Raw genomic sequence first — 24,699 nt, 5'->3', positions numbered from 1 at the left:
TGGGCTGATGGCTCGGAGCCTGGAGCCTGTTTCCGATTCTGTGTCTCCCTCTCTCTCTGCCCCTCCCCCGTTCATGCTCTGTCTCTCTCTGTCCCAAAAGTAAAATAAACGTTGAAAAAAAAAATTTAAATTTAATTAATTATGGCTTTTGGCCTTAATTAGTTCCTCCTCCTAGTCTGTTTTTGTTTGTTGTGAAGTTATGTTTCTAATTTCTCAAGATAACTCTGGTGGTATTTTCAGTGTTCAGGCCAGAGCCTTATTCTATGAGGCAGGAAGGTACTCCACTACCTCCCACAGGCCCAAGAGTCTAGGCAAAGAAGAGTCACAGAACAGGTTGTGTACTCACAAAGGACCAGCCACCTTGGCTCTCACGAATGGGAGGACCCAGACTGGAGCCTGCTTGAATTATGGGACTTGGAGCTACTCAAGTAACTTCTCTTAGCCTCAATCCCATTCTCCATATAGTGAGAGAAACCTCGTTCTCACCACTGTTGCCTATCTTTGCTGGAGGTGCCCCATGATTACCAACCGACAGTGAGAAAGGGTCTTTAAAAGGAAATTAGGTCACTTCCCCCCACAAGTAAGGCTGTGTCAGGCGCTATGAAGTCCTCAGTGATTATATTTATCTGAAAACCCCAAGGAGCAGGGGTGGGTCACATACCTGCAGGATCAAAAGGCAGAATCTCCCCCAACATTCCAAAGACTCCATCACTTTGGTCACGGTTTGGCCAGGTGTTATTTCTAGGTCCCTGTGGCTTCTGCCCCAAAACCTCCGACATCACATTATCCATATAGCTGCTCACCAGACCCAAGCTGTACAAGTCAGAACTGAGATCAGATATGCCAGGCCACTGGCCAAGAGGAGACAGACCTGCTCCAACAGGCTGTGCTGGCTGCTGGGATGAGCCATGTACCCATTTCCCAGGGGCCCGAGGCTGGGGTGGGGGTTGCTGAGGTCCAATGGGTTGGAGCAGGTGTTGGTAGTATTGGAGCTGGGGCTGTTGTTGCTTTGGGGACTGCTGCTGAGCTGCCAGGCCTGGCTGGGGTGTCAGAGGAGTGTGGGCCCCAGCCTGGGGCGGCCGTGGTGGAGGGGGCACCGGCAGTGGTGGCTGCTGTGGCTGCATGGCTCCTGCCTTCTGTTCAGTCACCATGGCTGTGGCAGCAGAATTACGCCTTGTCACCAATGGGGAGCCCTGATGTGACTGGCCCATGTTAAAGCCCGAGAGAAAATCTATCACCTCCTGCATTTCCTGATCGGTTGGTAAGTTCATACCCTTCTCATCCTTGCCATCGTCCCCTTGCAGGAAGTTGTCACGCCTCTCCATGAGAAAACCATTGGCCATTTGATTACCGGGATTCTGAGTGGACTGTGAGGGGTCTGTAGTCCTGGGGAAATTACCAATGTTCAAAATGCTTTGTAACCTTGAATCAATATTGCTGGGCATTTTGGCCTTCTCTTCTGAACACCCAGCTATGAAGATGTTTTTGGAAGGGGTATTTGGGATGGAATAATTTGTGCTGCTGCTGGAGCTGGTACACGAAGCTTTCTTGGTGAACCGGGATGTCAGTTTGGAGAACGTCTTCTGCAGACCACCTGAAGATTTGTTTCCATTCCCAGAAGGCAGGTCAGCCTGATTCCCAAAATCACAGATCTCCCTCTGAAGCTGGATCTGTATGCAGGGTAAAGCTTGCTCCCTATTTAAACAGAGATGTATTAAAAAAAAAAAAAAAAAAAAAAGACAAATATACAGATTGGACAATGAAATGATCTCTACGCATTTAAGGACAAAAACAATCTCTCTAGTTGGTATCAGGTTCCCTTATTTTATAGATAAATAAATGAACACCCAAGGCTTTTAAGTGTATGTAACTTAAGTACTTACTATCCATATTTATGATAAAAAAAATCTACAGCATCTAACATGAGGCTGTGAAAAGTACATTTAGATTCTGGCTGGAGGAGTTTGAGCGAAACCCTCTAACCACAGTACAGAGTGAAGCAAGGGTAGAGCGAGCATGCAAGTGGCAGAGGCCAGCTTTGTGCCTGGAGGACGAGGACGGGGGCTGGGCCAGCAGAGGGACGTGGACAAAGCCCCACAGCAGACAGGGTGGGCGAGCGGGACTCAGTGACACTATGCAGCACTGCTGTCCTTGGAAGTGATTTACAGACAGTGCTAAGAACAGATGGTTGTTACTTCCAAGGTTTTCTGGGCACTTTTTCTAGTACTGAAAGCCCTAGAGTCAGAAAGGGTATGGAGTGGAGGCAGGCGACGCTGGTGGGACCCCGGACAAGCCACCTCAGTCTCCTGGGCCTCATCGCTCATGAGTTAAGAAAGGGGGTGCATGGCTAGATGTTTAAGATCCCTACCATTCTAATGTCCATAATTTCCAGAGACAATCTTGTGACTGTCAGCTGCTTTCAGATATAAAGTTGATATAGGACATAAGTAAGTTTTCTAAACATTTCTCTGCTCATAAGGTGTAAATGAGTTGGGTTAAAACCCTCTTGATGGGCTTACTCCCGAGTGATAAAACAAATGAAGGCAGACATGTGAAGTAACTGGAGGAGTCTGGGTAAAGGGCAGAGAGCAATTCTTGGTATCACCGCAACTCTTCTGTAAAATCTGAAATCATTCCAAAGTTAGGTTACCAAAAAATTCGCTTTCTCGCCTTACTGACTCACACGCTATCAGCGACGTGAGCACACACGAAGCTGTATGTGGTCATGCTGTCCCTAAGTGTGCGCCTGAATATAAAGCACTTGAGGTGACCGGCGGGGACACCGACCTCCCTGCCCTCCAGCGGTTGAGGTCCAGCACAGCCGTGTAGAGCACGTCCACCAGCCCCAGGGTCTTCTCCGGATCCAGGCTTCTCTGCAGCAGGGACATGGTCGCAGGGTCCTCTTTCAGGCACCTAGGCACGAACCGGGCTGTGTCAGTCTGGGCTACACTTCCCTGAAAAAGTGTTTCAAGCAGGCCTCCTACAAAAGGCTGCCATTTTCACATGCTTTGGGCACCAAATAAAAATTGAGCAACTGAAGAGCACTTCGAGAATGACAAGGCGGACGCTGGAACCCGCTGCCCTGCAAGAGGAGGGGGAGCTCTAGGATCTCCCTGGAGTCTGTTCAGGAGCAAGAGAAGGGTTGGCTGGAGGGGATACCTTCTGGGGGCCCTAACGCCCTCTTGCTGCCCACACCAGCCCCGGTCTTGACTTTCTGCCCTACCCTGTGCAGATTCTGTGAGCCAACACAGTATCTGCTCCTTTCCAGAACATCCCTGCTCCCGCTTTCTTGTTAGTGCTTCACACCTGCACCCAGGAAACTGCAGGTCCATGGAGGTAAAACCCTCACCGTCTGCCACCCAGACTCGCTGCAAATTTCAGGTAAGCAACAAACAGCCTTCCCATAAATGAATGTTTTCCAAGATGACCACCTCAGCCGCGTCCTCTCTCCTCAGACCCTGCGATCCCTGCTGCCATCATCCCTTCTTCCCCATCACGGCTCTCAAGTAACTGAGAAGACACACGAGATGAGGTCTGCTTCCTCTCCTCACCACCACGCACCAGCTCACCTGCCCGTGCCGCCTGCCCCTCCAGTCACGGCGGAACACAAGCCTTGCTCTGCCACAGACTGTCCCTCCAGCTGAGCGAGCACTGCATGCTCTGGACCCTCCTGCTTTCCCGAGGACCCTGCTCACCTAATTGCCCCCTTTGTCCCCATGACATTCCCTTTGGCCAACAAACCAGCCTCACTGACCAGTTTCTTTCTCTTCGCTCCACATTCCCCGCCAGACACTGTGAATTTCTCTGCTCCCCCTCTTAGCCAAACACACTGTCTTCTCCTCTTCCTTACCTCATATTCTCTCTTTCTTTTTTAAAGTTTATTTATTTATTTTGAGAGAGAGAGAGAGAGAGAGAGAGAGAGAGAGAGAGACAGAAAGAGAGAGAGAATCCCAGGCAGGTTCCACAATGTCAGCACAGAGCCCGATGCGGGGCTTGATCTTGCAAACTGTGAGACCATGACCTGAGCTGAAATCAAGAATTTAGCCGACTGAGCCACTCAGGCACCCCTTACCTCCTATTCTCCCTTCCCCCCACCACCAATGGGCTTTCATCCCCATAACTACACCAGAATAGCTTTTATCAAATAACTTCGTTCTTGCTAATGTCAAAGGTCAATTGCCTGTCTCCACCTTACTCAATCTCTCAGCAACGTTTTGCAATGTTTCTTTCCTCCCGGAGCACTGTCTTCTGTAGCCCGATGACCCCCAAACTTGCTCAACTTTCTTCTCACCTGGCTGGCAGCTCCCTCCTGGTCTCCTCTGCCAACTCTTCCTGCTCCGCTTCCCCCACCTCCGCATGGTGGCGAGTCCCAAGTTTTGTCCTTTCTCCCTAGACTGCTGCATCCGGTCCTGCGGCTGTACAGACTACCCTACACTGAGGACTCAAATCTCCTTCATCAGCCGACCTCCTTCTCCCAAACCCCACTCTCCAGTATCTAACTGCACCCTTGACATCTCTCAGGTACATCTAACAGGCAGTCTGGCCAGCACAACGGATTCCTCTCCTCTCCACCAGAAACCACTCTGATTCCTACAGACTTCCTCCATAAGTAAACAACACAGGGACCTACCCCAAACCTACACATCATCTCTGGCTCCCTCACAGCCCATGCCAACCCACCAGCAATTCCCGACAGCTCTTCTTCCAAGACACATTCTGAATCCAAGCCCTTCTCGCCACCCCTCTTATTACCGCTCTACTCCAAGAAACCTCCAGCAGCTGTGTCTCAGGACCAACCACCCAGCCGGCCTCCTTTCCTCTATCTACTCCTGTCCCTCCCAGGCCCACTCTCCCACGTAGCCAGAGTGAGCCTCCTATAGCACAAATCAGAACACATGACTTCCCTATTTAAAACCCTCCGGTGGCATTCCATCGTGATTGACATAAAATCTAAATGGCACCTCAGGGGTTGTTGTGACCTGGTCTCTCCTGCCTCTCTGGCCACATCTCTCTTCACTGTCACCTCCGCTCACCTTGTCCCAGCCACAAGGTCTTTGCTCGCTCCCTGCATATGTTGGATTTGCCCACGTCTCAGAACCTTTGCTTTTGCTGCCTCTGCCCAGACTGCTCTCCCCTGAGAGCTGCTTCCCACCATTTAGGCGCTCACTGCCCATTCAAGGTACCTCCTCAAAAGAGGCCTCTTCTGAGAGGCAGAACCGGGAAGATGTGGTATGTCTTCTCCTAAGCACTCTGGGAGTTAAATGGTGAAATCAACCCTTGCGAAGCCATCCTAAGGAGGCAGCGGCACTCTCCAGCATGACTTAGGGCTTGAGAAGAAATACGTCTGTGAGGCTACGAGCCGGCCAGCTTCAGAAATACTGCAAAAGGCAAGCTCTGCCAGTGCCAACCAGACCCTGGCTCTGGGGAGAGAATGTTGGCCAGTGGACCTGGCCAGGGTTCATGTACCTGACTCTCTCAGCCTGGAACTGCTGATTATTAGGACCTACTCGCTCTGTGCTCCCAAGCCACTCCTGGCTGTGATTTGGCTGGTCACATATGTTTGCCCACTAGGAGAGCATCTGCTGCTGGTCATGCAGAAAGAAGTACTACACTTGCTGGTGAGAATAATTTCTCTTTCTGAAAATCAACAAATTGGCACTTTTATCGTATCCATCAGTCTCAAGAGTTGATCACTAATATCTCTTTAAGAGATGAAAGCCATTCTTTTGGTAAATCACACAGACTTGCTCAAAGCCATTCTACTCTGGATAAAAATCCAAGTCCCTCAGGGACCCTGTGTCTCTTCAAGACCACCTCACACATCTCCAGCCAGGCCAGGTCACCCCCCCCAGGCTTTTGCATTTGCTGTCCCTTCTAGCTGGAAGAAACGCTCTCCCATCTGCTCTGTGCACGGCTGGTTCCTCTCAAATATCGCATCTTCAAAGAAGGACCACTCACAAGTGACCTTCTCATCCAAAAGAGCCTCCCTTCTCCCAGCTGTTCCAGTTATTCTTCATCACACGACATCATTCGACTCTAATTCCCCTCATACACATGCCGCGGCTTGAACTGAACTCGTAGGCTTGTTAGCTGCCCCTCACACTCCCTCTCATTAACAGGTCAACACTATTAGGGGCAGGGGCCCTGTCTGTGTTGCTCATACTTAAATTCCGAGAGCCAGACAGTATCTCTGACACATAGTAGGTATTCAGTAAGTACTTGTTGAAAGAAAGAATGGATAGACACCTTAAATAGGACGATTAATACATCTAAAAAAGGTATTATGAAAGAAACCCTATCTGGCAGTGGGACACTCCATTTTATTAAAAGCAAAGCATATAATAAATTCTTGACTGGCTTTGCTAATAATTTTATTTTTTTGAAGGTGGAGTAAAGCAATCACTTCTGCTTGCATTCTTCTCAACAAGCACGTACTTTATACTTTGAAAGAAACAAAAACGTGCGTTTTAAAAGACTTTGTATTTTTACCAAAAGTAACCAGCAGAGGGAGCCTCTCCAAGAAATTACAGTCTGTAAGGCCTTTACTGGAGGTGCAATGAATTACAAAGGAAATCAATCATACACGGAGAGTTCTGGAACCAGTGAACTGCAATTAGCCATTTTAGTACTAGTTGTACACCTTGGGGTGGGGAAAGATGTGAACTGGAAAACAAATTCAGGAACACAAAAATCTTATAGACAAGTGAGCTTTCAGTTTATTGTTTGATAGGAATGAAGATGTGTATATAAGTTAACAGTATGCCATCTCAATAATCAGATAAAAAATTGGAAGGGGGAGGTTTTGGGACATGAAGTGAACTGCCAACTGTGACTTGATTTATCAGCAAGTTCTAAAACTCTGGGCAGAGTCTACCACTGGGCCCTCTCATGTCTGGGAGCAATGGTTTAAATACAACTCGAATGCATTACCTGGCTCCCATTTTAGTCCCCCTGGGCACCAAGAGTGCCATCACGCTTGACCATGGCCATCTCTACCTACCTAAATGTCTCAGAAATTTTCTGTATGGTTACTCATTCATATCATAATCTTAATAACAAAAGTCGGCCAACACACGCTCATTTTTGCCATTAATAAAGTTATGATGCTGATCCTTTAGCTGAATTTCTCTGCACATCATCGGGATGAGCCGCCGGACCGTGGAGCCGCTGGCGTCAGACCGCTTCTTTCAAGGCTTCTGACACACTGAGCCGCCCTCCAGAAAGGCTGTCTGATTTATTCACTTTCTGTGCCTGTTTGTGTATGGTCTGGCTCAAACTTTTATTTTTTTATTTTAAAAATGTATTTATTATTCTAAAACAATTTTTCAACACCAGTGGGCAAAATGACATCATACTGTTTCTTTACTCTGCCTCTATTAGGTGAGGTTACACATTTTCTTCATCTATTGTTGATTACCTATTCATGCACCTGTCCATTGTCTTATCGATTTGTAGGAGTTTTAATAAACTAAGGAGAATACTTTATCATCAGTTCATAAATGTAATTAAATAATTAGAAACAAAAATGGCTCAGTCCACCCCCAGGTTGGGAATGGCATGAGCTCAAGATCATCAGGGTTGTTACTGGAACAGACAAAGGAGGAGAAGGAATTTTATGTTCTGTACTTAGTTTTAGAGAAACACTGGTGACTTAGGGAAAATGATGTACTCTGTTCAAAAGCTATGGACTCAGTAACAAAGAGAAGATAATATTGCTCATTATGATCCAGGAGTATATAACATTTTAGTTATACTACTTGTCAGACTATTTTTCAGACACTTTGGCTTCCTTATCATGGACTGATAACCATGACACATGATGTCAACACACCACCATTGCCCGTGTACCTGTGCAAGCAGCAAGACCTGACGCGTCACCTAACACGGGGTTTGTCCAAAGCAAAGCAATGTTTTCAAAGACGTGCAAACTTCAATCATTAGGCTTGTGTTAATATAAGAGTGACGTTACCATGTGGATGGGACTTGAACCACAATTCTGGAGCCCTCTAAACTGATTTGGGGGGCATAGGCTTCTTTATTTTCAATCTGTGCTGTGTCAACTACCACCTAAGAGAGAGTGAGAAAAACAACAATCAGCTTTCAGAGAGGAAAATGGATCGCAAATAAATCCAATACATGAGCCTACTAAAGCTGAGTGACTCTGGCAAGAACTATCCCCATGGCAAGGCAGTTATGCAGAGGCCAGTCAAGAGCCCCATGAAGACAAATGCAAGTAATAAAGATGACTGAAGACAGTAATACTTCAATAAACAGAAACCAAATTCTGAGTGCAAGATGTACTGAACTTTCCAAGCACTTTTAGTACTTTTTGCCAAACTATAAATATGTTAATTAGGAATTATTTTGTTTCCACTTAGTATTTTTTTTTTTTACTTTATGCACTTGAAAGAAATAAGACCTTCATTAAAAATTGAACCACAGCTTCAGAAAAGCCCATTTGTAACGAATGAGTACAAGCTAGAAGTGGATGAAGCTCTTTTTTTTACAAGATCATTTTATCCTCAACCATCAATAAAAACAGAAGTAGTTCAGAAATGTTAAGATGATTCTTCTCTCAATGATTTCTTCTTATTTGGAGGAGAGTCTTCAATATTACATAGGTGATATAGTAGCTAGGTAAGTTCGACAGTTTGACAAAATGACGACTATATTTTCAAATAACTAAAAGAATTTAAGAAAAAATCATAAAGCACTTCAAAAATAATCTGTTACAGGGCACCCGGCTGGCTTGTTCAGTAATCTGACTCTTGATCTCAGGTTGTGTGTGCGTGCCCCATGCGGAGTGTAGAGATTACTTAAAAAAAAAAAAAAAAAAAAATCTACATCTCTCTATATATCTGTTATATTTCAAAGCCATGCAGAGTTGCTTATTATGATTCTGAACTCAGCCTCTAATGGAGCTGATTTCCACTGCTGTAAACAGATTTCCCACAGCTGGTCTGCAATGTCCTTTGGAAAAGACTTCCTGTCCAAGTAATAGCCATTGTTGGACCAGGCAGGTGTTTCCTCTCTCCTCCCATCTCTAGAACCACAACCTAAAGTTTCTTTGTCTGTCACACACAAAGGTGCCCTGGGAGCAAGGAGTAAGGAACTGGAAGAAGTTTCTGCTCTCTCAATAACCTGGGGCTTTTAATTTTTTTAAAAAAATACGTTTTCCCAAAACAGACTATATGTCTGTCTGCCTTATTTTACCCACTCCTTTCTAGAGAACTTATCCCTATGGCTTTTCTAGTTACAGCTAACATGATCTTTCGGAATATGGATCAATTTCCTCAAGCCAGTGGGCTCCCACATAGTTCAGCAGGGGGTCTCCAGCTTACTCCTTCTCTTCCCGTATTAAGGGCCGGATCCTAAAGGAAGCCTAACTACCTGCTGTGGACGGGCCCTCACCTGGCCCTACACAAGGCAGCACCACCCTGAGCTGGGCCACCTGAGGCCTCACCCCCATGAAACGAAAGCACAGCATCCTCCCAACAGCTCCATTTATGAATAAAGTAGGAATTAAAGAAACAGTTTTTTAAATTTTCTTAATCTCTAATTAGCTTCTGTTAACCTCTGACTGAAATGCTGTTATCTTTTCCAAAAGTAGTCATTTAATTCTCGAAAGTGGGATCAAGGTTGTAAGGTTACATGAGTCCCAGGTGCCAAACAAAAAGCTAAGTGGTGACTTCAGAGATTGATCTCTGGATCCCACCTTTGACAAAAGTCACTCTTCTCTCCCAAGGTGAAAAGACTAAACTTATTTCTGAATTGATGTTGTTATTTCATTGTTAAGAAGGAGATAAACAGAGAGCTGGGATACAAAGCGACTGGATGGGGGGGGGCACTGCTTATACCACTGAGGTTTCTTGGAGGAGGCGGTGTTCGAGCTGACATCTGGAAGACGAAAAGATGTCACACATGCAGATTCAGAGGGAAGTCTTCTCAAGTAAGAAGAGCATCAATGGCAAAGGCCCGAGACAGGAAGAAGCTTGGCATGTTCGAGCATCAGAAAGATACCACTGTCGTTCCAGAGTGGGCGAGCTGTGCAGAGAGGCCCTCCCCATCAACCAGCACTCACGGAAGGTTTCTGCACAGGAAACCCGCAACATCACTTTGCAACTAGGTTCCCTGCAAATATGTATTATCAGTCTATACGAGAAAACAAAAAAGGCTTTTTAATGCTGCTGTTCCTCTACCTTCTCCACTTGCTGTAAATGCTGCAGTACTGAAGAACTTTTAAAATTATTCAGTATTTCCACACTTGTGCCTGCACCGCATCCTCCCGTGCGGGAAACACTCTCTGCTCTCTCTCTGGGGCGTCCCACACGCTCACTCACCAGACCAGCCTGGCCGAACAGCAGCTGCACAGCAGTCTTGCAGGCGCCCCGCCACGTGGACGGGCACACCTGGTTCAGTACTTCGGTCACAGGAAGGTCGTCCCTGGGTGTAATTCCATTGTAGCAGCCCGCCTCCTTGATGAGCTGCAACATCGTATGCTACGGGTCGAGAAGATGAGAGTTCACCCCTCAAGATAAAGCTGCACAAGATTCTACAATATGCTGAAATGAATTTACAAGTACACAATAGTCCTCTATTTTTCAATAGTGAAAAGATCACTGTTTCAGTCCCCCCACCCAAATCATGTCATTTTCATTTCTTAGGCAACTGTCATCAGATACCCTCAGAGAATACGGATACGCAGACATTAATACACACACGTGATTTCTATACTAGCAAAAAATATAGCATTACATTTGCTGACACAAATTGGCTGAGGAATTTTGAAATTCTGAATTCCTCTAAATAAGGAGACAAAATCATCTGGCAAAAATAAATACCAATGAAAACCTCAACTTTATTTTGGATGACCAAGTGGTCAGGTATGCAGACTCTGGAAACAGACTACATAGCCTCAAATTCCAGTCTACTACTTTGTAGCTGTGTGACTTGGGCCTCAGTTCCTCTGTCAAATGGAGAAAAGAGCAGTGTCCGTCTCCTGGGTGAGCATTAAACGAGACGATGCAGGTGGAGCCCTTGGCATGATGCCTGGCTCACATGACGCTCCCAAACTGGTCATAATTACTGCGGTATCACGATAAAATTTCCTATCTAATTCACAAAAGTCCCCTAAAACATTAATCATAGATAGTATTTTGTAGCGTACTTTCGAAACACTTTATGTTAAACATTTGAACAAAATTAGGAATAAAACCTGGCAAACGTCTGTTAAAATAAGTCATCATAGTCTGCTTTTAGACACCAGTTTACTAATACCTCCTGCCTTGACTTCAGTTTTGTTTTTTAATCTATACAAGCCCTTAGGTTTCCCTTAAGAACGGTTTCCAAGTTCACACCCGGTATTGGAACCCCATGGAAAGCTACCGTCTTAAGTTTCAGGTTGTCGGCGGCAGATTCGTTGAAGGAGACGCCCTTCAGGAAGTGTGATCCTATCTGCACAGGGACGGTGGGAAGCTCACACTGCATGGGCTGCGGGGGGGTCTGCCTCCGCCCTGTCTGCTGCGCCTCGGCCTCGCTACAGCAGCCCTGCAAAAGGTTTGGAGAGGAGAGGGGAGGTGACCCACGGCAATTCTGCCAAGACAGCCGGTTCACTTGGTATGGCGACACTGCCATTCCACGGCTCCCAAGAGCTTCCAGAAAGAGAAGCATACCTGTAAACTGGCTTCAATTGCCTTTGGATTCAGGTGGAAACCAGCTTTCATTGCATATTCACAGTGGCCTAAGCTTTCCAGAGCTATTTTATATGCCTGCAAAAAAATTGTAAGAATCAAGATTACATGGCAGATCGTAGAATGACAAAGTCCAGGGACAACAGGAATTTAAAATTTCTGTAGTGACTGAATGACTTCAGGCCAACTACCACCCTACTATTCCTTCCAACTGGTTCAACCTCACAACTTGAATGCCCTCCCTTGTTTCTATCTGTCCTCAGATAACAACACTTACTTGCAAAGCGCTGTCAATTTTCAAGTTCAGTTCCTTGAGCTGGTGCTCGGGAATGGCCGCACTCTGAGAACAGAAGAGTTGCTGCACCTCAATGCCCGCCAGGCGGCTGTCACAGCCTCTTTCCCTCAGTCTCGATGTCGCCTGCAACAGTAACAGCGACGGGAAGGCACAAGAGAATGTAACAGACTTAGCTATGTTTAAAAAATAAGAAACGAAGAAAAAAAACAACGGAGTTAAACCCAGATGCTATCTGAGCATTAGATATATACCGGACATTCTGGATTGTCTGTATTACCAAGTGAGCAACCAGAAATCTGGGAAGATTAAACCAAGCATCTTGAAGAGAAAGCAAACCTGACACAGAACCACTTTATTTAAGAAACCCTGGGGAGGGTGGGGTACGCCTAGGTGGCTCAGTTGGTTAAGTGTCTGACTCTTGATCTTGGCTCTCGGCTCAGGTCTTGATCTCAGCGTCATGAGTTGAAGCCCCACGTTGGGCTCCATGCTGCATGTGAAGCTACTTAGGAAAATAAAAAAAAGAAACCCTGGAAAAAAGACTTACCTACCTGTTATTAATTTTTACTATATGTAAAACTTTCACATTTTAAAAATGTATTTTTTTTTTAATTTTTTTTTTTCAACGTTTATTTATTTTTGGGACAGAGAGAGACAGAGCATGAACGGGGGAGGGGCAGAGAGAGAGGGAGACACAGAATCGGAAACAGGCTCCAGGCTCTGAGCCATCAGCCCAGAGCCTGACGCGGGGCTCAAACTCACGGACTGCGAGATCGTGACCTGGCTGAAGTCGGACGCTTAACCGACTGCGCCACCCAGGCGTCCCTAAAAATGTATTTTTTTGAGAGAGAGAGAGAAAGAGAGCACGCACACAGGTGGGGGAGGGGGCAGAGAGAGAAGAGAGAGAGAATCCCAAGCACGCTCCGTGCTGTCAGTGCAGGGCTCATGAACCGTGAGATCGTGACCTGAACTGAAATCAATATTTGCATACTTAACTGACTGAGCCACCCAGGCACCCCTGTAAGACCTTTACATTTTTAATTTCTCTTTTAAAGACAGCCAAACTAAAATATTGGCACTTGGAGTTTCCAGAATCATCATATTGAACATATAAGGTTAGGTGTTCCTGTACACCAAAGTAAAAGGCCACACCAACATAGAACAGGGAAAAAACGTACCCTGGAGTGTTAAAGGAAAAATAAGACTTCTGAAATCTGCACAAAAAAATTTAAATACTTATTGTTTGGTCATTAAATATGTTCATGAACAAGACAGAGAAACAAGAAAAAAAAAACTAATCAATGTCTTATTGTGATGAAATGTAAGTTACTTACACATATGGGTCAGGACTGGAGAATACAGAAAAAATGTATTTAATTTCTTAAATGGGAGAAGGAATTCAGGATGAACTGCCTTCCAATTTTTCAATGTCTATTTCTGTTGCAGTCACATTTGTGCAACAAATAACATTTTTTAACAGCTAATTTTTGTTCTTCTGCTGTAGGAGTTACAATGTTTACCAAAACTGCAGAAAGGTAATTAGCAGAAACAATGCTATAAAGTTCTAAAGCTTCACAAATTACACATGTATGACTACATTCCATCCAGTCTCTGAACCCTAACTGGTCTTACCATTTAAAACTATTTGACTCTAAGATTCTTTCACTGAAATATTTGGCCCAGAAGGTCTTGTGGTGCATATCTATGGCTAGGCAATGGAGCGCAAAGCCTGGTGCCTACCATCTTAGGGCTGACAGCCTCATGGGCCAAACAAAACATTTAAACCATTTAAAATGGAGAAAAACACACCAAGGAAAACAGGGAGAACTATCATAGGGAGGAGCACCCTAAACACTCAGAAATCAGCATTTAGGTTATGAGTTTGAGGTGGAGGAGGAAGTCAGCAGAAGTGTGGGATGGGTGAGCAGACATGTCAGCAAAGAAACTAGAACCCAGTGAGCAAGGGAGACAGTGACCGCAGATGAGGTTGGTGAGCAAGGCAGGAACCAGACTGTGTGGGACTAGGCGGGTCATGGTGAAGGGTCGGTACTTTACCCTAAGGAAGTAGCAACATCATCCAACTTAAAATGGAGGGAGATGAAGGGTGGCAAGACAGGGAGGGGAGAAGCGAATCTAGCCACTGCAGGTGTCTGGGGAGAGTAGGGACATCCTGAACTAGGGCAGTGAAAGGGACACATGTAGGGTAATGCTTTGGGGTGGAACCTACAGGGCTTATGGACTGGATGTAGATGTGATGGAAAGACAGGAGGATAAATCTTCAGTTTCATGCATGAATGACCCAGTGTGGGATGGCAGCACTTGCTAGTATGGGGAAGATTTGGGCAAGACCAGGGGTGTGGGGAAAAGCTAAGCCTGAGCCACTTAGATACCTGAGGTAAGCAGCAGCTGAATACAGGGGCCTGAAGCCCACAGAATTGGACTGGTCGCACATATGTGAGGGCCCCCAGCACACAGACAGTTCTTAATGTCCCAAGGCTATATGGAGACCCTACAGGGAGGGCACTCAGAAATGAGCACTGAGAAACGGACGTAAGTTGTGTGTATAAGTTGTATTGAAGAGAAAAAGCTAGCAAAGTAGATGGAGAGGATGGCCCAAGAGATTAATGCCTGCTTCAGGGACGCCACAGGAAGAGAGGGTCTCTAAGGGCCCGTATTGCTGTGAGCTGCTGAATGGAGTCAAACGGTTCCCTGGATTTGGCCACACAGAAGGCACCAGTGACCTTGACAAGAGAATGCCTGTTCTTTTTTTTTTTTAATGTTTATTTATTTATATTGAGAGAGAGTGAGAGCTTGAATGTGAGCAGAGAGAAAGAGAGAATCTCAAGCAGGCTCTGCACTCTCAGCACAGAGCCTGATGCAGGGCTCAACCCCATGAACTGTGAGATCACGACCTGAGCTGAAATCAAGAGTTGGACGCTCAACCAACTGAGCCACCCAGGTGCCCCTGAGAATGCTCGTTCTTGCGTAGGAGGGGAAGCCAGACTTCAGCGAGCTGAATGATGCTATTTATATAAAGTTTCATATTGTGCAAGATACACCTTATACTACTTATGGATACATGTATACAGAGTGAAAATATAAAAATATGTGCAGGACTCACAAACTCCAAATTCAAAAGAGGTTATCTCTACAAAGGAAGAGATGTGAGTAAGGCAGTAAAAAGGTACAAAGGAAATCAGCTGCATTTGTAAATAATATTTTTTCTGTTAAAAATAAAAAGCATGAAAGGGGCGCCTGGCTGACTCAGTCTGTACAGCACATGACTCTTGATCTTGGAGTTGTGAGTTCAAGCCGTACGCTGGGCATGAAGCCTACTTAAAAATAAATAAGTGAGCATATAAATAAATAAACAAATGGTATGAAGCAACTGACAAGAAGGTAAGATTCACTCGACAAAGCTAAAAGGCAGACAGGGTATGTGCGACATTTCCTATATGCTTGAAATCTTTCATAATAATCTTTTTTAGAATGACTCAAAGGTACGGTAGACAATTCTTCCAAGAAGTTGGCTGTGAGAAGAGCAGAGAAACAGGGCAGAACAGCGAGGATTTCTGTGTATGCGGGTTTACGTAGTGGGTGGGAGGGCATGCTGAAGAGGAGGGAGAGAAAACACAGGGCCTCACCACAGAGGCCTTGAGGGTGGGGGAAGGTGGGGACAGGGCGGACCCTGGACAGGAGGGGTCCTGTAATGAAGGGAAGGAAGAGACGAGGGTCTGAATGGGGGAAGCAGTGTGGTTTTGGGGTGAAGAAAAGGGACTGCTGCCAGGTGGATTCTATTTCCTCGGTACAGTGTAGGGCAGGGTCACCGGCTGGTGGCTAAGTGAGTGAGAAAGCACAAGGGCCTGTGCAGACTGCAGTGGGTGAAGAAAAAGGTTAAGGTGAGGAGATCAAGGGACTGCTGGGGTCCTCACGAGCGCTGGGTTCTCAGCATGATGATGTCAACAGGAGACAACGGTGAGCCTGGTATTAAGGGTATGAATATGAGCTGCATGATCAGGAGGCTGGAGCCCAGCAACCAAGAGGACACAGAGGTCTGCGAGGTGACAAATGGCCACCTGCAATAAGGTCAGCAGGTCCCACTTCCACACTGGACCTCAATTAGCATTTCAGGGCTGCTCTGACAAACACCGAGAGGCAGGGGAAAGCCCTTGACAGGAAAGAGAGACCAAAACAAACAAGAAAAAGAAACTGAAAAGAAATTCAAAAGAAGAACAGAGAACAGCATAAAACTGAAATAATAATAAAATTAGAGAATGTACAATGTGAGACTAGTAAATAATATTTAAAATTTTGATTAAAGGAGATTTCTAAAACATGAAATACTCTGCCAACTGATTATGGAAGGATTACAACTAAACATTATATAAAAAAATCAATATTATACTCCTTAACTGTAAATTATCTCTTTCACTATGTAAAATGGATCAAAAAGTCCTAGTCAGTCCTAGTTAAAGTCTTGACTTGGAAGGCTTTTCACTACCACCCCCCCTGGAAACACCTGAAAACAAATAATCCAGTGAAGAAATGGGCAAAAGACATGGACAGACATCTTTCCAAAGAAGACATCCAGATGGCTCATAGACACATGAAAAGATGCTCAACATCACGCATCATCAGGGAAATATAAATTAAAACTACAATGAGTTACCACCTCACACCTGTCAGTATGGTTAAAATTAACAACACAGGCAACAACAGATGTTGGCGAGGATGCAGAGAAAGGGGAACACTTTTGCACTGTTGGTGGGAATGAAAGCTGGTGCAGCCACTCTGAAAACAGTATGGAGCTTCCTCCAAAAGTTAAAAAAAGAACTATCCTACAACCCAGCAATTGCACTACAAGGTATTTATCCAAAGGATACAAAAATGCCAATTCAAAGGGGCACGTGCACCCTGATGTTTATAGCAGCACTATCGATAATAGCCAAAGTATGGAAAGAGCCCAAATATCCAGACTGATGAATGAATAAAGATGTGGTGTGGGTGTATACATACACACACACATATACACACAATGGAATATTATTTGGCAATCAAAAAGAATGAAATCTTGCCACTTGCAACAATGCGGATGGAATTAGAATGTATTATGCTAAGCGAAATAAATCAGTGAGAGGAAGATATATATATATATATGTACATATATATGTATATATACACACACATATGATTTCACTCACTTAAGAAACAAATGAACATAGGGGAAGGGAAGGAAAAATAAGATAAAGACAGAGAGGGAGGCAAACCATAAGAGACTCTTAAATACTGGGGGCACCTGGGTGGCTCTGTCGGTTAAAGCGTCCGACTATGGCTCAGGTCACGATCTCCCAGATTGTGGGTTTGAGCCCCATGTCGGGCTCTGTGCTAACAGCTCGGAGCCTAGAGCCTGCTTCAGATTCTGTGTCTCCCTCTCTCTCTGCCCCTCCCACACTCACACTCTGTCTCTCTGTCTCTGTCTCTCTCTCAAAAACAAATTTTTTTTTAAACTTTTTTTTACATTTATTTATTTTTGAGAAACAGTGAGACAAAGCGTCAGCGAGGGGGAGGGGCAGAGAGAGAAGGAGACACAGAATCTGAAGCAGGCTGCCAGCTCTGAGCTGTCAGCACAGAGCCTGATGAGGGGCTCGAACCCACAAACTGTGAGATCACGACCTGAGCTGAAGTCGGACGGACGCTCAACTGACTGAGCCACCCAGGTGCCCCTAAAAAAAATTTTTTTTTAAAGAAACTCTTAAATACTGAGAACAAATTGAGGGTTAATGGAGGGGTACTGGGTGGGGGGATGGGCTAAGTGACAGGCACTAAGGAGGGCACTTGTTGGGATGAGCATGGGTGTTATCTATAAGTGATGAATCACTAAATTCTACTCCTGAAACCAATACTACACTATATGTTAACTAGCTTTGATTTAAATAAAAATTTAAAAATAATAAAATTAAAAAAAAAATAATAAAAAGAATATGTGGGGCGCCTCAGTCGGAGGAGCATGTGGCTCTTTATCTTGGGGTCGTGTGAGCCCCATGTCGGGTGTAGAGATTACTTAAATAAATGAACAACAAAACAAAACAAAACAAAACAAAATACCTACAAGAAACGTGCTGTCACTGACCACATCCCCACCTGGCTGCCTGGCTGGCCGCTTTACCCTCCGCAGCCAGCTCTGGCCTGTCTTTCCAGACTTCGGCTCCAACCTCTTCTCCCTGGTCTCTCTTCCTTGAAGCTTTGCTGCACTGCTTGTAGTTGGAGGCAGGACTCTTTCTCTGGGCTCCTGCACACCTCCATCACAGCCCTTTAACCCTATTTTTGTAGGCCCTCCCTCTTAGGAGGCTGTGAGCAGAGGCTGTCACCCCAGTGCCTGGCGCACGCCTGGCACAAAGTGAGCGTTCACAAAAGCATTCACTGAAATGAATGAACAAGCTAATGATAACGGTTTAAAACTAACAGTTCTAAATAAAATGCCTCTTTCAGGAACCAACAGGCAAAGGTCCTCTGGAGCCTCTCCTAGTTGAACATAGGGCACCAATCTCCCCCAGGGTGGGTTACCTCAGCAGCCCCCCGCCAGGATCGCACAGCTTCCTCCAGTTCGGGTGTGTGGCTCATGCCAGATAACCCGCCGCCACCGCCATTCTTCTTTTCTGGCACGACGACCTCGGCAAAGCACGAGTGAGCCACTGGCTGGACCTTCTGTAATGCCTGGGTCAAAAACTGGAAATGGACCTGTACCACTGTCAGGAAACATCGCCCCAACACCTGTGAAAACAAGAAAGCCAGGGGATTTTTAGGTTGTGGGCTGCTACTGCATTAGTGCAATAAATTCTCAACTATCAGTGTGAGCAGAAGGTAACAACACTTGGAAGTCTGAAATCACAGAAGTTAGAAAGTCACCAGCCTTTAGGAGGATCCTTGTTCTCATGTTCGCACCTGGGTGCCTGATGTCTAGAAGTCAAGATATTTCCACCAAATCGCAAACCCCATGGTTCAAATGGGCCTTCCCAGTTCCCAGCTAGCCCCCCACTCCTGTTCTCTGCTCCCCTCATGTGGACTCGGGCTCACACCAACCCTTGGTTGTCTTTGAGCTCTTACTGAACCAGAGGAACCCACAGTTCCAATTATGTCCACATGGCATTCAGAAGGCAGAGTGAAAGCCGTGTGACTGAAAATCTGAAAGGTCGGTTTGACTAGAAGACGACACTATTTATTAGAAATGGAATCCAAAGATACAGGTTATTTTGGTAACAATGTTATTAACATAGTTTTATTAACATAGCTGTGTGTCATTAATTCCAGTCTTAGGAAACAAAGCTGATAGACCAGTCTTCTAGGAGTCAACAAAACATACTGGAAAACTCTGTCAGAACAGTAGAAACTCACTCACCCGAGACATTATCAGTAGTTGGTTGGTTGATGGAACATCCATTAAAGTAGGGAATTCATTTAAAAAATATTATAGACATATGTTAATATATACTATTAATATGTAACTATAATAATTTACATGTCAAAAAAATACCATAGACCATAAATATTTTAAGACACAAATGTGCATTTATCTGCCAAGTCCAAGGCTGTTTATTGACACTGTCGTTCCGTTTGCTTTCTTGAGGCAACCCTAGCTACAAGGTGTTCTCTAAGATTTCCTATTTCTTTTTCTTTAAAGGAGAGCAAGAACTTGTCACTTACAAAGTAACTTGAGCAGAGAACTTCCCGATCACTGACATCTTCCCCTAAGCTTTTACAGTTGTTTGGTCCATACCAAATTTGCATTTTTCCCATGGAGGGTATGTCATATTCCACTGGTTTACACGGTGGATTACTTACTTACAAATTACTTTATTTATTGAGCTTGCAATTTATTCAACGGGTAGGAGCACAGTGGGGAGGGCTCACTGGCTGTCGGTGATCAGTGCACTGCCTCGGGGAGGTGCTGAAGGCTGGGTAACTGTTTCCATTGCCTGTACAAGGAACCAACACCTAACCCCAGTGTCTACCCTCTAGTCCAGCCCTGTCCCTTAAGGCAGCCAAAAACAAGATTCAAGTCTGGCCCCACCTCCCAACATACATTTCTGATGCTGTCCTTTTCCATCTCCACTGGTCAGAGCTCTGCTTCCTAGAGAAAGAGTCAGGCAAGTCTCAGTGGTAACACTTACTCCGATTTTCCCCTGTGAAGTCACCAGGGCCAAACTAAAACAAACTCACACAAATCTCACACCAAAGCATCCTCCTCCTACAGAGAACAATTAGAATTACAGGCTGGATCCCCACCCAAACCTCCTGGGTTTGCACTCATACCTGCCTCAAAGCTCCTCCCCCCCATCAATGATCGGTGCCAGATGGGGCAGGGTGAGGGACACAGATGAAGCAGACCTAGGAACCTAGAGTGATGTGACAGGAATAGAATAAACAGGATGTATTTAGTGCCACTGTACATAATATTTAGTACACAATAGCAGCCAGCCTCAATCGAGCACTCAGCCTGTACTTCACCTATGCTAAAGATCTCACACGGATTATCTCATTTAATGCTAGGAACAACCGTACGAGGTCATTCCCATTTTACAGGCAGTAAGAGTGAGGCACAGAAAGGTTACGAACTTTGTCATGGGGACACAAACTGGAGGCGACAGAGTGGGCACTTGACTCAAATGTCTGTGCCCTTAGCCAGTATGCCCCACTGCCTTCAGTCGGCTCTAAGCAGCTGGATACAGCTGTCGGCTGGCAGCACTGAGACCAGGACCTAATAAACTCCATCTTAACTGGTTTAGGCCACAACGAGGGTACCCTGAGGCCCCATACAAGGCACACACAGGAGGAGGAGTGGAGCTAGCTCCTCTGGCACACACTCTTTCTCTGCCTCCTTCCTCGGCCTCTTGCCGGCTATGGCAAAGATGTACGTGCCAGGTACCATGTGCGCCGGGGTCACGGTCTTACAGCTGCGGATGATTCAAGGGTCACATTCATTCCTTCAGCAAACATGTAACATGTGAATACCCGATACGTACAAAGCACAATAGGCTAGAGGGTGCTGCAAGAAAGACGATGAGCAAGTCCTGGTCCTCAGGAGGGTTACTTCCTGATGGTGGAGAACAAACTGCTAAGTGGAGATGCAAAGTCAGGGGCCACCGGAGAAGGAACACAAGGGGGGTGGGAAGGAAAAGGCTCTCTGAGGGAAGGACTAAAGGAAGAGTTAACTACCCTTCCCCCTTCTAAAAAGGGAAAATGCTGGGAAAGGCCTGATGCAGGGTCCCAGGGTCCAGAATAGGACAGCACCGGTTGATGGGAGGACGGGGCTGGGGAGGGTGCCCCTGTTGAGGGCAGGATGGTGGAAGGAGGGCGATGCTGCTGCAGGAATAAGTGGGGGAAAAGATGCCGGACAGTTTAAAGGCAGACTTTTGGTATGTTGTCTCCACCATTCTTACATGTTTGACCTTGGATGAGTCATTTAATCTAAATTTCTTCCCTGTAAATAAGGAATGATGAGAACAAGAACTCGGCATCTCCCTGCTCCCACCCGTGATGCAGGGAGCAGCAGTCCAAATTACACTTGTAACAAAATATCTGTGCCGTAAACGTTTCGTTAAGAGCCGACCAAAGCAATGGCCACCCTGGATTTGGAAAAGCTGTTTCACAGAATATCTGCTCTAAAAGTTTCAAGTAACAGATGCATAAACACTACCTTGAGAGAGAGCGCCTGCCTCTGGGCATCTCCTGTCTCAGCCCAGCTCCCTTCCTGGAACACACCCCACCCACCTTGACCCAGACTTGGGCCAGTCCTTGGGGGTCTTCCTGAGAAACGTGGAAAGAAATACAGACTCTAAAGTTGTGAATTCAAAAGCAGGTGACCTCAGGGCCGTGGGCAGCTATTTTCTCCCTCACACGGAGAATGCTGCTTGGACTGCAGAATTCAGTGAGGCTGAAGAACAGACGTGGCAACCCGGGGAACGGATGAGTGGAGTGGTCAGAGACACTGCAGTTTAAAATGTCAATGCAGCTATACAGTTGCAGCGGTACCAACAGCCACCTTTACTGAGCGCTTAACCCATACCAAGCACCTTACCTGCAGTGAAGCAACTCTGTGGGTAAGAGAAATGCATCCATTTCCCAGATGATAACACTGAGGCTTCGAGGTAGAAACCTGTTCCAATGCCATGCAGGAGATAAGAGGTGCAGCAGAGATCTGATGCCAGATATGTTCCATTCCAAAAGCTGTACTCCTAACCACTAAGCCACTGTCTCCCTATGACAAGATCCAGGACATAGCCACAACAGGGGTGGCTACTAAAAGGAGGGGAACCCTGATATCCCCCGCATACTGTCAGGCCCTGAGGCGGGAGGCACGGCTCAGTCTTCTCTAACAGAGGAAAAGGGACTGGGACAAGAGTATCAAGTGGGGTGGCCTGTGGCACTCCTAGGTGGCATGAGTCTCATCGTTTATGAATCCACAGCAGAGAGCAGCTGCTAAGACTGGCTGGAAATGGCAATATGAAAACAGGGAGAGGATACAAGGGGCTTGGGAGAAAGAGCAGCTTCTCTTACCTCTTGAGGAATTCCAAATCCAAAAACATCTGTTCGGTCCTTCAGTATATCAGTCTCATTTAAGAATTATGAATAAAGCAATTGGATTTAATTGGCATTTGCATCAAAAAAAATTTTTTTAAGTTTATTTATTTTGAGAGAGACAGAGACAGGGTGAGCAGGGGAGGGGTAGAGAGAGAGAGTCCCAAGCAGGCTCTGCACCATCAGCACAGAGCCTGATGTGGTGCTCGAACTCACTAAACCGTGAGATCATGACCTGAGCCTAAATCAAGAGTCAGACACCTAACCAATTGAGCCACCTAGCTGCCCCGGGATTTGCATTTTAAAAAGACTAAACTAGGGGCGCCTGGGTGGCTGAGTCAGTTAAGTGTCCGACTTCGGCTCAGGTCATGATCTCGCGGTCTGTGAGTTCAAGCCCCACGTCAGGCTCTGTGCTGACTGCTCAGAGCCTGGAGCCTGTTTCAGATTCTGTGTCTCCCTCTCTCTCTGACCCTCCCCCGTTCATGCTCTGTCTCTCTCTGTCTCAAAAATAAATAAACGTTAAAAAAAAAAATTTAAAAAAAAAAGACTAACCTAGGGGAGCCTGGTTGGCTTAGTAGGAGAGGCATGTGATTCTTGATCTCAGGGTTGCGAATTGGAGTACCATATTGGGTACAGAGATTACTTAAATAAATAAGACTTAAAAAAAGAAAGAAAGAAAGAAAGATAAATCTATTCAAGGCATCCCAAGTTGGTGGAATTTCAGGCCAATATCAGACTTCTGCATTAAGAGAAATCTTTTATTTTATTATTAAAAAAAAAAACCCTCAGTTTTCATTCAGTTATTATTTTTTTTTAATTTATTTATTTTGAGACAGAGACAGAGAGAGAGGCACAGACAGACAGCTCGAGTCGGGGAGGGGCAGAGATGGAGAGAGAGAAAGAGAGACAGAGAACCCCAAGCAGGCTCCACACTGTCATGGGGGAGCCTGACTCGGGGCTCAAACCCACGAACTGTGAGATCATGGCCTGAGCTGAAATCAAGAGTTGGACACTCAACTGACTGAGCCACCCAGGAGCCCCAAGAGAAACCTGTTAATGTGACTTCAACTCCTCATAAAAGCCCAATTCCTGAATATAGACTAATCATTGACCTTGCCACTCCTGCCTCTAAATTTCCACAGAGCATTCTGGATTATAAACAGCCATCAAAGATCTACTAAAAGGAAACCTTGTTTTCTGGGACTCCCTGGTGGTGGCAGAAACGCTGTATGAGTTCACTCTCCCATTCCCATATACACATACCACATCTGCTGCTAAGAGTGTTGTGTTGATGGATACAACCAGAAAACTTTCTCTTCTTTTTTTCCTTTTTTTTTTTTTTTTTTTCAACGTTTATTTATTTTTGGGACAGAGAGAGACAGAGCATGAATGGGGGAGGGGCAGAGAGAGAGGGAGACACAGAATCGGAAATAGGCTCCAGGCTCTGAGCCATCAGCCCAGAGCCTGATGCGGGGCTCGAACTCACGGACCGCGAGATCGTGACCTGGCTGAAGTCGGACGCTTAACCGACTGCGCCACCCAGGCGCCCCGAAAACTTTCTCTTCTTGGTGATGTTTATATTTTATTAATTCAACCAGGTTTTAGTTTAAGGTCACCCTACTCAGTCCCCCAAAGACCACCCTCTCTCACTGCCATAGTTGCAGAGGACCAATTTAACTCTACCTTCCTAGAATATTTCAAACTTTAGTTTTAGTTACTGCTCTTCTAGGGCCAAGCAAGGCCTGGCTCAGCCCTGAATCTACGCCCGTGTTGGGATCATGGAGTGCCCAAAGCCACCCATCCCCCAGCACACCTAGTGATTTTCATATCGATACACACAATATCTCACTAAGTTCGTTTTCCACTTAACCTCACTTAACAATCCATCTTTCTCACATCCCTAGAGTGAAGAACAAATAAAACCGATACATATACCACATGGTCAAATGTCCAGGAACTCCATCATTTATTTCTGATCAGTTTAAAAGTCCAGAGTGAATGAAATGAAGGCGATCTGGATTGGCTGCTTTTATTAGAAATTCCAAAGTCATTCAATCATTTCTTTCTCTTCAATATTTACTTTTACCTTAAACATTACAGTTGGTTCCAAGTTCCCTCAACCTTGCTCTTTTGTTCGTATGA

At 45.6% G+C, this 24,699-nt stretch overlaps 1 protein-coding gene across 4 annotated transcripts in view; it reads right to left on the bottom strand.

Moving 5' to 3' along the window:
• Positions 1 to 24,699, bottom strand: part of GARRE1 (granule associated Rac and RHOG effector 1) — an 83,565-nt gene that overhangs the window by 8,570 nt on the left and 50,296 nt on the right. For all 4 annotated transcript variants that reach the window (XM_047835435.1, XM_047835437.1, XM_047835439.1 and 1 more), the window contains 8 exons: positions 18,547 to 18,753; positions 11,968 to 12,108; positions 11,673 to 11,768; positions 11,386 to 11,547; positions 10,341 to 10,499; positions 7,970 to 8,067; positions 2,788 to 2,913; positions 662 to 1,695 (listed from right to left, as the gene is read on the bottom strand). In XM_047835435.1, the coding sequence (XP_047691391.1) occupies positions 662 to 1,695; positions 2,788 to 2,913; positions 7,970 to 8,067; positions 10,341 to 10,499; positions 11,386 to 11,547; positions 11,673 to 11,768; positions 11,968 to 12,108; positions 18,547 to 18,753 (2,023 nt within the window). The remainder of the gene's footprint in view (positions 1 to 661; positions 1,696 to 2,787; positions 2,914 to 7,969; positions 8,068 to 10,340; positions 10,500 to 11,385; positions 11,548 to 11,672; positions 11,769 to 11,967; positions 12,109 to 18,546; positions 18,754 to 24,699) is intronic.

The sequence above is a fragment of the Prionailurus viverrinus genome, chromosome E2 (genome assembly GCF_022837055.1).
Source record: "Prionailurus viverrinus isolate Anna chromosome E2, UM_Priviv_1.0, whole genome shotgun sequence".
Taxonomy (NCBI): domain Eukaryota; kingdom Metazoa; phylum Chordata; class Mammalia; order Carnivora; family Felidae; genus Prionailurus; species Prionailurus viverrinus.
The sequence above is the reverse complement of the archived record's forward strand: the minus strand, read 5'-3'. Positions and strand labels throughout refer to the sequence as shown.